The sequence below is a fragment of the Aphelocoma coerulescens genome, chromosome 2, assembly GCF_041296385.1.
Source record: "Aphelocoma coerulescens isolate FSJ_1873_10779 chromosome 2, UR_Acoe_1.0, whole genome shotgun sequence".
Classification (NCBI taxonomy): Eukaryota; Metazoa; Chordata; class Aves; order Passeriformes; family Corvidae; genus Aphelocoma; species Aphelocoma coerulescens.
The window spans coordinates 93,609,054-93,622,154 of NC_091015.1; the positions used below are offsets into that span (position 1 = coordinate 93,609,054).

At 38.4% G+C, this 13,101-nt stretch overlaps 1 protein-coding gene across 1 annotated transcript in view; it reads right to left on the bottom strand.

Annotated features, from left to right (window-relative positions):
• The window catches only part of ADCY2 (adenylate cyclase 2), a 213,628-nt gene that overhangs the window by 71,351 nt on the left and 129,176 nt on the right, over window positions 1-13,101 (bottom strand). The window contains exons 5-7 of the mRNA XM_069004074.1: window positions 2,720-2,868; window positions 1,562-1,673; window positions 382-509 (exon numbers count right to left, since the gene is read on the bottom strand). Coding sequence (XP_068860175.1) covers window positions 382-509; window positions 1,562-1,673; window positions 2,720-2,868 — 389 coding nt within the window. The remainder of the gene's footprint in view (window positions 1-381; window positions 510-1,561; window positions 1,674-2,719; window positions 2,869-13,101) is intronic.

Genomic DNA, 13,101 nt, shown 5'->3' on the forward strand with positions numbered 1-13,101 from the left:
TCTAAGGATTAGAAGAATAATTTTGTATGGCTACTTCATTAATCATTAACACAGTTCAACACAACTATTCATTTCATGATGATGTGCACACCAGACATACACCTCACAAGGATGGGCCAATTCCTTACTTTGCTACATGGCCAGTGGTTAATGTGACCTAGACAAAAACATAAAAATTGGAACTTACACTTACAGAAGAGCACACCAAGTTTTAAAATCAAAGTTCAGCTGGTTAGGAAAAAACAAATCACACAGAGGACTCCCAAATATCCAGACCTCCATATGATACATATTTTTGCCAAGTGTAGCTTACCTAGATATACTATAATTTTAGTGAAAGGAAACTGGGATTTAAGGTTTTTTTTAAAGTGTGATACTTACTTAATGGCTTCACACATGTCCAGTCCCATTTTCACACAATTCTTGGCATGATTTTGAAGAGATATAGGTAGTCCAGAAACACAGTAATAGCAGTCACCTAAGATTTTAATTCTCATACATTCATTTTCCTGGAGGAAAAAAGCAAGGTGAGATGGTCACTTTTAACTTGAAGTACATAAATGACGGGTTGCTGTTACAAAGACTGACTTAAATGATAAAAGCAAAGTCATTCTACTTAAGCTTGTTTCAGTAGAGGAGAGCTTGCTACAAAGAAATGCTGGGAGAGTTTTGTATGGTTGATCCCTCCACCCGTTATGGCCTTTAATGGGCAAAAGCAGAAGTAATTTCACTGCAAAACACATATGTGCAGCATTGTTCACACCTGAGAATAAAGAACTGAATGAACTTATCATGTCCTCAATCTAAATAAAGCCTTTTTGCTTGAAATATGAAATCAAAAGATGTAGTTTTCCACATTTACATCTCTGAAAATGTACTATGGAATGCTTCCAGAAGCTAGCAATCATAATAGTATTTCTATATTTTATACTCTAAGGCCATGTAAAGATTTTTGTTTTTTAAAAACCAATACTGGACAATAGTTTTTGAACTAATAAAAACACAGAAAACTTTTATCTGTTCTGAGGTTTCTGATTTCACCTTCACACATGAAGTTTGGTTTAATTTTTATAAAACTAACACCTAAATAAGCAGAAGAAAAGTTTCTGATTGTATTTGATTCTTTTCTTGAGTAACCAAGAGGCTGTGGTTAGTAATTAAAATTGGTTTGATCATTATTGTCTCTCTTCTCCTTCAGTCTCATAAATGCTTTTTCTGAGATCAGAAAACTGACTAACACTTTTCTATCTTGAGTTTCTTAATCCTTGTTATTGCAAAAAATCTGTTTAAAGAACTGTTCATCTGCCATTAAGCTTTATTGGACTCCATGAGCTGTCTCTATTGGTCCTATTAGAGAGCTATCTTGGGTTTCCCAGACTGTCACACTGGCAGAAATGCACTGCTGCACTCAGACCAGAGCCAGATCTTTTTCTTCACACGTTTCAAATCCAATCTTCCTGCCAAAGTCTCAGAAATGCTGCACAAAGGCCCCAAGAAGAAAAAACTATTTTAAAGTTGACTCCCTTTTTCAAACTAACAGTAGCAGCCCATAGCCACCCACCTTGGCAATCTGATCAAACTTGCCAAACAGCTCGTTTAACATGTGCACCAGCTCCCCGGGCGAGCAGTCACTGGCCAGGCGAGTGAAGCCCACGATATCAGCGTACAAGATGCTGCAATAGAAACGAACAGAATCGTGGTCACAGCTTCCTTATGCAGGACTCTGATCCATCAGTCAACAGCAAAACCTGAAAGTAAGCATTCTGGACTTCACAAGGGTAGGTCCATACCCAAATCAGCCACCTAAATGTAGAGCAATAAATATGACTACATTTATAGGGAAACCTATATTTACTTTTATGGGTGTTGGGGTTATAGGCAATATATACCTATATTTATAAGTATTAACTTCTCAGTTTACATGCCGTTATAGGCATACCTACATTTATAGGTGTTTATAAACATTCTATACCTGAATTTGTTACGGTATTAAAAAAATAGAAATATTTTTGCAAGTCACAAATCAGCAAAATAATGGCAATATAATAGTTTCAAAGAGTGTTTGTGCTCACAAGAGAACATGAGTTTCTTCAAAAGTACTGCAATACTTTTAGTAAAGCGGTTTCTAAGAATATCATTCAAACTAACTTGTCTCATCAAAAAAAACCTAAACAAACGACTAATCAAAACAGGAAAAAAAAATACTTGTAAAGAAGAAAGAATGTTTAAAATAAAAGGTGATCTATTTTTCCAGCTACTAGAAAATTTTAATTAATAAATAATTACAGCTGTCAGCAGAATATTTTATCCCAGGTACTTTGTAAAATACATATGTGATGCAGCTGCCTCTGTTTACATGATATAAATCCTGAGAAATTGTTCCAGTTAAGAAAATTGCAAAATCAGAATCATACCACTGACATTAATTACAATTTGACTAGTATACATGGAAGCAGGATTTGGTACTTCAACACAAAAAATGAAGATGCTATGAAAAAAAGCCTATTGTGTGGCTTTTTCTCAACAACTCCTTTGTATCATCACCTTTGGGGCTCTTCTGGAATGTAGCATTGTCAGCATTTGATCAAATTAAGGGATGCTACATATTAAATTAATGAAAAGCATACTAAAAACATTATTTTCTTAATTTCTCCCTTAACACTTTCTTTCAATTTTTTTTGTCTGAATGCTGTTGATACATTTTATTACAGTACAATACCTTACATTGGTGTGCCTTTTGACATACAAATTGTGGAAGTTATTGGTGTTTTCCAGCTGGCCTGCCTTCGGACCTTGTAACCTCTGAATGATCTCTGCTTTCATTTCCATGGCAATGTGAGCAGGCAGTAAAGAAAGTAGAAGACGCTCCTAAAATTTAAAATGAAATGTCCACAGTTTCTTTATGGAGAATAAAGTTAGTATGGCATCAATACTGTGCAAGGCACACACTCTTGTCAATACTACAGAACATTTTGAGGAGGCTTGCACTGAGGCCTGGTATGAACTCCAAAGTCAATCAGTTCCTTGAAGAGTGTGACAGAGATAAACATACATTTCCAAGTACTCCCTGCCTTCTTCAAGGTTTTGTGTATATTAGAAAAAGGTTAAGCCAAGCTTAACATTTGATGAAGTTATGTACAGGAATCTATTCAATATCCGAGTAGGATGCAGCAAATGAAACGAGTTGTAAGGCCAGCCCAGAGAACTTTCTGGGAAATGCTGTCTGATTCAGGCAAGAGTAAGATACATCTTTTTTTTTTTTTTATGTATTTAAATGCTCTACCATAATTTTAGAAGTTAGACTGAAATTAAAAGATAAAATACAGACACAGAACATACTGAAACTGTTGAACTTTTGCAAAGCATTTTGATAGGTACTCTCCCCTTCAATATGGCATTTGACAAAATGTTGTTTGTTTTTTTTTTTTAATTAACCTAAAAGCATATTGAATATTAAAAAACTCCAAACCCTAGATATTTTTCCTCATCATTTGGTATTAGGGTCTTCCTCTTCATTTGATATTATGGTCTTCCTCTTGTAAAGCTCTCTGACACTTTCATTTTGCCCATTTTACCTGTGACAGCTTTGCACTGAGTTCCTACTTCTCTGGAAAACAGAACAAGAACTCTGCAAAAAAAAGTCCTTCTTGCTTTATCATACTCCATCTTGAAACTGAGAAAGGATTTCCTGTTTTCTCATAGGCAGACAGGAGAGACTCCTGGCTAACAATAAAAACCAGAAGCCTGAACCAGTGAGGAGGGGGGAGGCATCTGAAAACGCCCTTGACAGAGCCAGAGAGAGAAAGAGCTACACCAGAAAACATGATGACCCCAAAATGTGCATGATCCTCAAGTGTTACTCAGAATAACGCATTTTCTTTGATTCACAAGAGTATTTTTGCAGACTTTGCAGTTTTGTTCACGAAGGTACCAGAAGAAGTGTAGCCATTAATCCAATCCTCTCCCTGGGATAATTATTCCTGTTCAGGTCTGATGACCTTGAGTAGAGCATGGCAATAACAGGGCTATAGACTCTTCTAATATTTGCAGCTACCTTGGCTATCTATCTCTGTCAAGTATAACGAAAAATTCACATTCCTCATAGCATTTGTGCACTTGCAAGCATAGCATTCAATTACATGAGGCCCTGTGAAACTGATCTTGCACATACTTGGCAAAAAATCTTCTATTTCAGTGAATCAAGACAGAATCTTGCTTTGCTGCTAATTAATATTGAACTAATAATGTATTTCTTAAATGCAATATTAATTTAGTATGTTTAGGCACTTGAGCAGGTTCACATCCAAGAGACCGATGTATTTTCACTGGTTATGTTCAATGGCAATGTTTCACTTCCACTGCTCCTTGGTGGAGGTATTTTGCTAACTTGTAAATAATATCTGCACAACTAATTGATTTTTTTCATAACAAAATCCTACTCTTCCAAGTTGCTCTTTATCTAACAGTACAGGATTGCTCAGACTTGTTAATAACTATAATTACATAGTTAATGAAGAGGTGAGTGCTTTTAGCTACAGTTTTACATCACCATACTCCTTTTGTACCATGGATAGTAAATGCAAGCTGGCTCACTATCTTCCTGTGACTGTTACGATTCCAGACACACAGTGATGCAGGCACTCAACGTCCAGGTTACTGCTTACATTTTTGAAACTCAGAGAGGCTGGAAAAAGGTCATAAAGCAACAAATGTTTCAAGGAAGCAAGCAAAAAAAAAAAAACCAAGAGAAAAGGTTTTCATGGAAAGCAGCATGAAGTCAACTACAAGCTAAAGAATCGTATGAGGCAAAGGAAAAAAAGAATGCCCTCAGTTTGTAGGGGACATCAGGAGAGATGGAATATTCCCCCTTCTTTTTCTCTTCAGGCCATCCCACTATTCCATTCTGCTTAAATAGCCTGGTGAATTTATCCCTCCAAAGAATGTTTTCTTTCCTCCATTTCCACCGTACTAAAGAGAAGGTTGCAACCAGAGGCTGCTGTAGGGAAATGCAATTGGTGAAGCACATTGTAGAACAACTTGCCATGCCCAGCTGCACATACAGCCTTCAGACACCCTGCAAGCATTCACACTTCAATCCTGAAGTTATCCCTTGTGTGATAGATGATGTGGACTGTTAGTTTTCATTTCTTTCACTAAAAGACAGTTGTGAAAGAAGGTGAATCTCAGCTACTTCTGAACACTGTGGCTGGGCTGGTCAGCTAAAGATCCTAAGAAATGCAAAGCACATAAGAACACCTCCTTCTTCCTTTTTTGTCATTGCTGTTGGCTCAAAAGAGCAGAGTGGAAGGATCAAAACCACTTACTGATCAGCTTGTGGTGCCTGATGTTATGCATTGAAATTCCTGCAGACTGGAACAATGCAAGGAACACCACAAATCAAGAGTGCTGCTTATGCTGGCTTTATATTTGGTAATATATTCCATTCTGTACTGTTCTCTCAAAAAGACAGAAAATCTACCCATCAAAAACTAGGTGAACTGAGATACAAGAATCTGACTTTTAGACAAAAATCTTCTTTATCTGTAGTAACTAGAGAAGCCACTCTCAGAGCTACAGTCTGTAAGAAAAAGCTGAAGTAATTCTGAATGCAGGTCAAGAGGTACTATTTGAAAGACTTCAGACTGAAAATAAGAATACTTGCTTCGGGTGAAAGAGAAACTTCTGCACTATGACAATAGTGAAAATCTCTTCACAAATGTCCTTCCCTAGAATATTAACAACATGACCTTAGCAGCTTATACAGGGGATTTACACATACAAGACTGTTTCCTGACTGTTCATGTTCCCTGGACTATGCTTTCCTCTCAACCATTCAAGTCACTTCTAGCTGATACCTCTCAAGTCCTAGACCTAAAAGATGGAGCCCACGATCTATACTGAATACAACATTAAAGTCCCTTTCAATACTATAGGGTTAAATACTCCTCTCTTCTCCACCTGGACCTCACTAGGAGGATAGCAAGTAGACATCCTCCCTGGGTTTTCTTGCTGAAGTTTTTCTGTGGTATTTATCAAACTGTTATTTGAGTTCCTGTTCACTCCTGTTCCTGTCTCTCACATCCAAGTCGATTTCTTTGTCAGAATTTTCCCTGAATCATACAGATTATTTCAGCAGTGATTCTGAGTTACACACTACTCCTCTAAGCTGTATAAACTCCAGTAGCTGACTTAGCTAGAGTAAGTTAGCATAGCTCAGTTAAAGAACATAGCACTGTGTTGTTTTCGGCAAGGTGGCAATTGCGCTTGAGTATCTTGCACAGTATCATGCTGTTGTTATGCAGCAAACAAGCAAAATATCCAAATACTAGGTACAGGACGTTTTCTAAAGTGCATGTTTCACAAATCAACCTCTTCTTGGCCTGAGGCAATAATGCTTTATTTATTTGCTCATTCCTGTTTTATTATGTAAACTACCAACACTGATTCACTCATTTGTACAAGATTAAACCACTATCAACTCTTTACTATAGCATAAAGCTAAGAATTTATGGATTTAAAGACCAATTATTCTTCCATCTAGTCTGATCTCTTGAATAATATAGGCAACAGAATATCATTACAGAGAAACAAAGGTAGTCTGATAGGACTCACTATATTAAAATCAACTTTCTGCCTTGCTGTCAGTGGAGAGAAACTGTCCTTCAAGGCATTTCACAGAATCTAATGCTGAAATTCTGAGGTAGCAATACTCTCTCTCTCTGTTGTCTAGGGAGGGAACTGCTGGTCCAAATTTTGGTCTTACTGGAAGAAATGTCCATCTTTGTTGTTAAGCTTCTTCTGATATCCAACAAGTCTGCAGAAAAACTATATATTTGTAGATCAATAAAGGACTATAGGAATATTTTTGGCCCTACAATCGCATATAGGGATATTTTTGTCCCTTTCGATGCTATTTAGGGCACTGAATATTGAATTCTGCTTTTCTGTGGGTTGGATTTGGTTTTCAGATTCCTGTGGCATATATCTAATCATCCATTTAGCAAGTTTGACAAACAAGGTCAGTAACTCAGCAGTAAGAGCTCAAGAAACAATTAGCCTACGCATGCATCCTGCTTCACTACAAAGTTTGCAAATAAACACAAATAACATCAAATTTTCAGCTTCCCTTGAAATATATAAAGAAATAACCCACAAGAAATGAATTTTGTGATTCCTGACCACAAAACGATCAAACAGCCAAGAAGCTGATCAAGATTATCGTCAATTATAGTACTGTTTTCCCAGATCTCATGATCATTCTCTAAAATACACCTACAAGAATAAATAGCTGTAAATTGTTTTTTCTTAAAGCTAACTTGGACTCCTAACTGTGAGTGAAAACGACTTCTTAAAATTACTTGCTATTATCTCCTTAAATTTAGCCTATGTTAATCATCCATCAACCTCATTACTTGTGCTGAGGCCAATAAATTGATTTTATTCATACACACCACAAAAGGTATTCAATCTTGGCTGCAGAGACATCAAGATGTGGATAATTCACCAGCTTCTAGTGGTTAATCTGCTGAACTGTTAAAAACTGTTAAAAATGTGTTCTGTATTTCTTACTTTGAAGTCTTGGCCCTGTTACATCTTTCTCAGCTCAAGATTAATGTCCCTACTCTTATTCCTGTAAACACAGATAACTGTCTTTTTGATCAGGTAAACAGACTTAGGTCCAAAAACCTCCTTCTCCTAAGTGTTTTCTACACTCTCTTCTCAAAACCCTCAACAACCTTCAAGCATTTTCAAGGGTTTCTTGACACAAATCCTAACATTTTGCTCCAGTAAACACAGACATACACATATTTATTTCTCACAGTATGTCCATGACTTACTCTGCGCAACCTTCTACTGTAACATACCCAGAGTTCCTGGTCTGCTGTTCCATGTCTCCTACCTTCTCCAAAATATTATACAAAGTTGCAACCTTAAAATATTCTAGGTGTGGCCCATACTCTTTCAGAATTATGTCTCTTCAGAAAGTTATTAAAAACCCTCTTGATTAATATTGTTTATAAAATATTCCATATTACAGTATTTATTATCAGACCAGTATTTACATTTTCTGCAAGAATTATTGTCTAGGAATGTCTTCACATACCTCCTAAATAATTAATAAAAATACAGAATAGCATAAACAATGAGATGTGATTCTTGCAGAACATGACACACATGCCAATTCATAGAACATCTCCAGTGATAACTTCCAGTTACTCAAAATCCATTAGACTGTGCTCTTTTGGTGGGAGGTGTCAGTACTTTTATGCTGAGCATCGCTGCATCAAATACCTTACTGAAATATTTTGATTTTGGAAAGTTACTTAACCCAAACCTGTTCCCACTAAACACTGAAAAACATTTTCATATGACTCGATTTCCTACCAAGTTATTGAGTGCATCACTCTATTTCTTTCCAAATACAAAACTATCACAGCAGCACCTTTTATTTCATACTGATAGTTTATACTTTCCATCTAGTGGTAACCCCTTCCTTGGTTATGATGGCTTTTTCCCTGGAATACTTCCAAAATGCTGTTATTGGCCTTGACAAAACCAGACAAGAATCAAGGATTTTTTGTGACATGTAGAAGTCTCCAACATATCACAACTTTTGTCACATTGAAGCATTTTTTTAGTATCTAATTGCTGCTTTTGCTTTCACTCATGGCTAGCCCAGGCTTCATGACACAGATAATATCTTTCCTGATGACAGAACTATGAACTCTCATCTGCTCTCATCTGTTCTCCTAAATGGCCCCCCATTGCTAACAACATTAATTTCTATTTTTTTTTTCCACATGGAAATTGAGTTTTTCCCCAAGCCCCCCACTGTATGATTTTTTGTTTCCATGACCCTTTGGGTGAAATTTCAAGTGTGGCCATGCCAGGAGCCACAATATCAACACCAGAAAATCAACACACACACAAGGGAAATGAAAGCACCATCCTCTCATTCCTCACTAGTTCCTCAGCCATGAAATGCAAATACCCTCGTGAAGTTACTCTGCAGAAGACAAGCAGTGGTTGTCCAGGGGCTGCTCCTGTGAGAATGGGAGCCCCAAGTGAGGGCTGCCAGTGTTCAGACCCAAGGTGGCTGCTGAGGTCACCAGCTCAGATGGCAACGAGATGTGTCCACCCAGGTGCTGGGACTGGACCAGGGCCGGGGCAAGGCCCACAGTGGTGCCAGACAGGGATCTGCCCCCACAGTGCTGCCTCGGAGCCTCTGCCTGGGAAAGAGAAGCTGCCCTCCCTACTCTGTCCCTGAGCTCCAGCCATGCATCCAGAAAGGGGCCAGTTGTCTTCAAATAAATTTGCAATGGCTAAACATCAGTGGTGTGACTTGCTCACTGCACAAGAGCAGTAAAGCCAATGCAGGCTTTCAGCTGAAGTACAGGCAAGGGTTTGCAGGCTAAATATGCAGTGTTGTGCACCCTCAGTGTGCCCAGCTCATTTGCTGTGGAGTAGCTCTGGGAAGTAGCTCTAGCTGCTATGTCACCAGTCACCTCCACATCCAGAAAATACTAAACCAAAGCACTGCCACTGTTTCAGTGTAGGGGACTGAAAGCTCATTTAAATTCACAGGCTCACCACGTATTTGGCAAAGACAAATTCCTTCACAGAACCTAGGGGATGCTTAATGTTGATGCATAGATTACAGTTTGCATATGCAGGCTGTTTATGACTAATTTGGCAAACAGTGTTCACTACACCTTCAGAAAACGTGCCTATCCTGTGCCTGTTCAAGTGACAAGTCACCAAACAGCACAACAATAGAGTAAAAGGGAACATACCAACATACACAGCCAGAGCTGCTTAATTAACAGAGAATTTCAAGGTTTATTTATGTCTGATCCTGTTAATTCTTGCTTTAAGTTTTATATATATCAAGAACTGATGAACAGACAGAAGCAGCATTTTGCAAAGAATCAGTCTGATGAGAGTAACATGTTTATTAATATATCAGTCTTTAATAATGGTGAAGTATTACAGTGCTAGCAATCTGGCAATTGCTCAATACTGTTCTTTTAAACAACAAATCCTTTAACTCCAGTACAACTCACTTCAGATTTTGATGAGAGGAATTTTGTTATTTTTTCAACAGAAATAAGGAAAACCAAACCCATCTCTCTTTTTACATATTTTCCTTCTTCCAAACCATCTATGAGACATGTCAGGGAAGATATTCAAGAGTACTGCTTAGAAGGTATCTATGCAGCCATTTTTCAAAGACAGAAATTTCCTGTTTGTCTGTCCAGTTTAGAGCCAAACCTTGTGGCTGAAAGCATCAAATCCAAAGCAAAACCGAAAGTATTTCTAAGGCACAGCATTGCATTTAAGTTGGAAGACCATGTCTGAAGCACATTGACAGCATCACGACCTCCATGCTCTTCTAAATAGCTTGAAACTGGTTGTTCTTACCTCTGACACTGCCTCCAGTGTTTTAGCCATCTGCTTACAGAATGCCAACTAAACATGTAAGAATGGATTTCTTTCTGTATTTCACTGGTGATTTGCTAATATTTTATTGGTTACTCTACAGATATCACACATTTGAGTGATAAAATGTTACTCACTACACAGAATAAGGATCAAAACCAAGAATCAGTCATCTAGCTGCACTTGTCAGGAGCTCATAAACACTTAAAAGTGGGTCAGACAGAGCAGTGAGAAGCAGGGCCAGACAGAAATAGAAATGAATCAAAACAGTCAATCTCTGTATTAGCTTAGTCAAGAGTAGAAGTATCTAAACAGAGGTTTGGCCCATACAACAGCCAGTTTAAATAGAGATAAAAGTTTAGTCAAGTAGAAGCTAATTCTAAGAGTTTATTTCACCCATAAATTAATGAAAAGTGAACCTACAGCAAGGATCTGTCCTACTTCTTGTGAAACAGTGATGATAAATTTTACTGTTGCAAGCTGTATATTTTAACACCTCTTTTCTGAGCACCACTATTCATTCAACAGCTCACTTCCCAGCCTTGAAGACAGAGGAGGCTGACTCACACTAGGTGGAAATCAAAGAACAGGCAGATGTCTGGAGGATATACGCTGTTACTGCATTCATAAAGCAGACCTTTTGTTTCCTTACAGTGGTCTAAATAAAAGGGAACAAGAATGGTTTTCATTTTATTTCTATCTCAGCAATGACAGTTTCATGTAGAAATCTCCCAATTGCTCTTTAATGATTATATTCATCAGCTACTAAAGATAGAAAGTTTTCAATTAAAAAATCTGCTCCCCCTGAAAAATAAACAAGATAAACACAGTTTTGAAAACCAATTCTCTTTATTTTGAGGAATCTGATCAAGGGAAAAAAGCAAGAACTTACTGTATGGCAGATATATGCTAAACTATTAATTAATACTCATTACTAGGTCTAACCACAAAACAAAAATTAGCATAAACCATAGCAGGGTTAAAGCTTTCAGAATTGGCCTGGTTTTATTTTCTACACATTTTCTGAATTTTATTCTATACATGTTATTTTCTGAACATTTTCCATGTCACTGTGTGTACAATTTTGGAGGTATTTTCTATGGTATGTTCCAGAGGTACTTACACATAATAAGTTTGCAGAAAAGGAACTCAGACTTAATCACAGATAGACAGGAACTACCAGATCTTTGAGTGTGTTGTCATCTAGGGAAAGCCTGTCCCAGGAAGAAAGGTACTAAGTCTGTGTGTGCAATGCATGGAGAAAATTGGAATCCTAAAAATGCAACTGAGAAAAATTAGATCTGCAGAAGGAAGCCACATAAGTAGAAAATACTCAGAAGAGGGTGCTGCTTATGATTCTGTACAAAGAGCCACCAGGCCATTACCTCCAGGATGGAAGGAGGTACCTTTATGTGCTTGGAACCCTGTTGTGGGCAAAACAGTCTGCAGTCAGGTAATTTTAATAGAATTAATTTAATGTAAACAAAAACAAACCTCTCATTGCTGATTGCAGTTTTGAAAAAAAAAAAATAAAAGGAACATAAACACTGAGACAGACTCTTACACAACCATCTATCCTCCACACTTCCTGGTCTCAGTTTTCACTATTTTTGCCATGCATTATGCTCTGTCCATCAAAACTCCTGTGCTGAGCTGGCAGGAAGGGTAGGAAGCTGAGATGGCATGTGTGATAGTTTCTGTGTGTCACTCTGTGCTGCCCTATGCTTAAAGGTTTCTGCTGCCCTTTTACTCCACGTCTCTGCTCCAGCCTGGGACATTGATGGGCTGCTGTGCCCTCTGGTGTGTCCCTGCTCCAGCATGGATTGTCCATGTCCCACAGCGCCGCAGGGGTGAGGCTACCTTATTTGGGTATAGAGAGTCCTCTCCACAGATCAGCTTGTCTCCAGCCTCCAGAAAATGCCTGCTTCCTTCTGAACTGTGTTTGGGTGGGAGCACTGGTTAAATAACTTTTTGACACCCAATGGCTAAGATTTGGTACACAAAGCAGGTTTTTTCCATGGCAGTTTTGTGTGCCCCATGGGAGGATGGAGGCAGCTTTGGCTGACATGAAGTGATTCACAATGACCCCTCTGCCAGCGCATCACCTCAGACCCCTGCAACCTGTGGCCACCAACACAGGCTCTGTACAGAGCCACAGTGCCCAGTGGTGCAGAAATGGGGTGTCAGCTCCAGAGGTTTTCAAGCTTTAACAGGATATCCACAGGTTAAACAGTGTTCTCCATGTGCAACCCTTCCTCAAAACAGCCCTCTGCCAAAATGAGACCTCAACCCTCTTCCCATCCCCACAGAGAAGTGCTTATCAGTGAGCTGGAGATTATTTTGGAGGTAGAGTCTAGAAGCCTCTTGAGGTGAAATTAATTTTCTCCAAAATGAAACCATTTAAAAATCAATGAAGCAAGTACAAGATTTCCTGTCTCTGCAGTGCTCCAGGTGAATTCCCTAATCCCCAGGCTCCTGCAGAAGGGCTGCTCTGCTTCCTTATTCTCTGTCATGGGATGACCAATCCAGTGGAGACATTTGGCAAATGTCCTTCAGCACAGCAGAAGATGAGCCCAGTTTGTCTCCTTGAGGAATTAGGTCTGAATTCTTGGCCTCACATGTTGAAGGGTTTAAAACAGGCCTAATTCTTATCAATTCCAT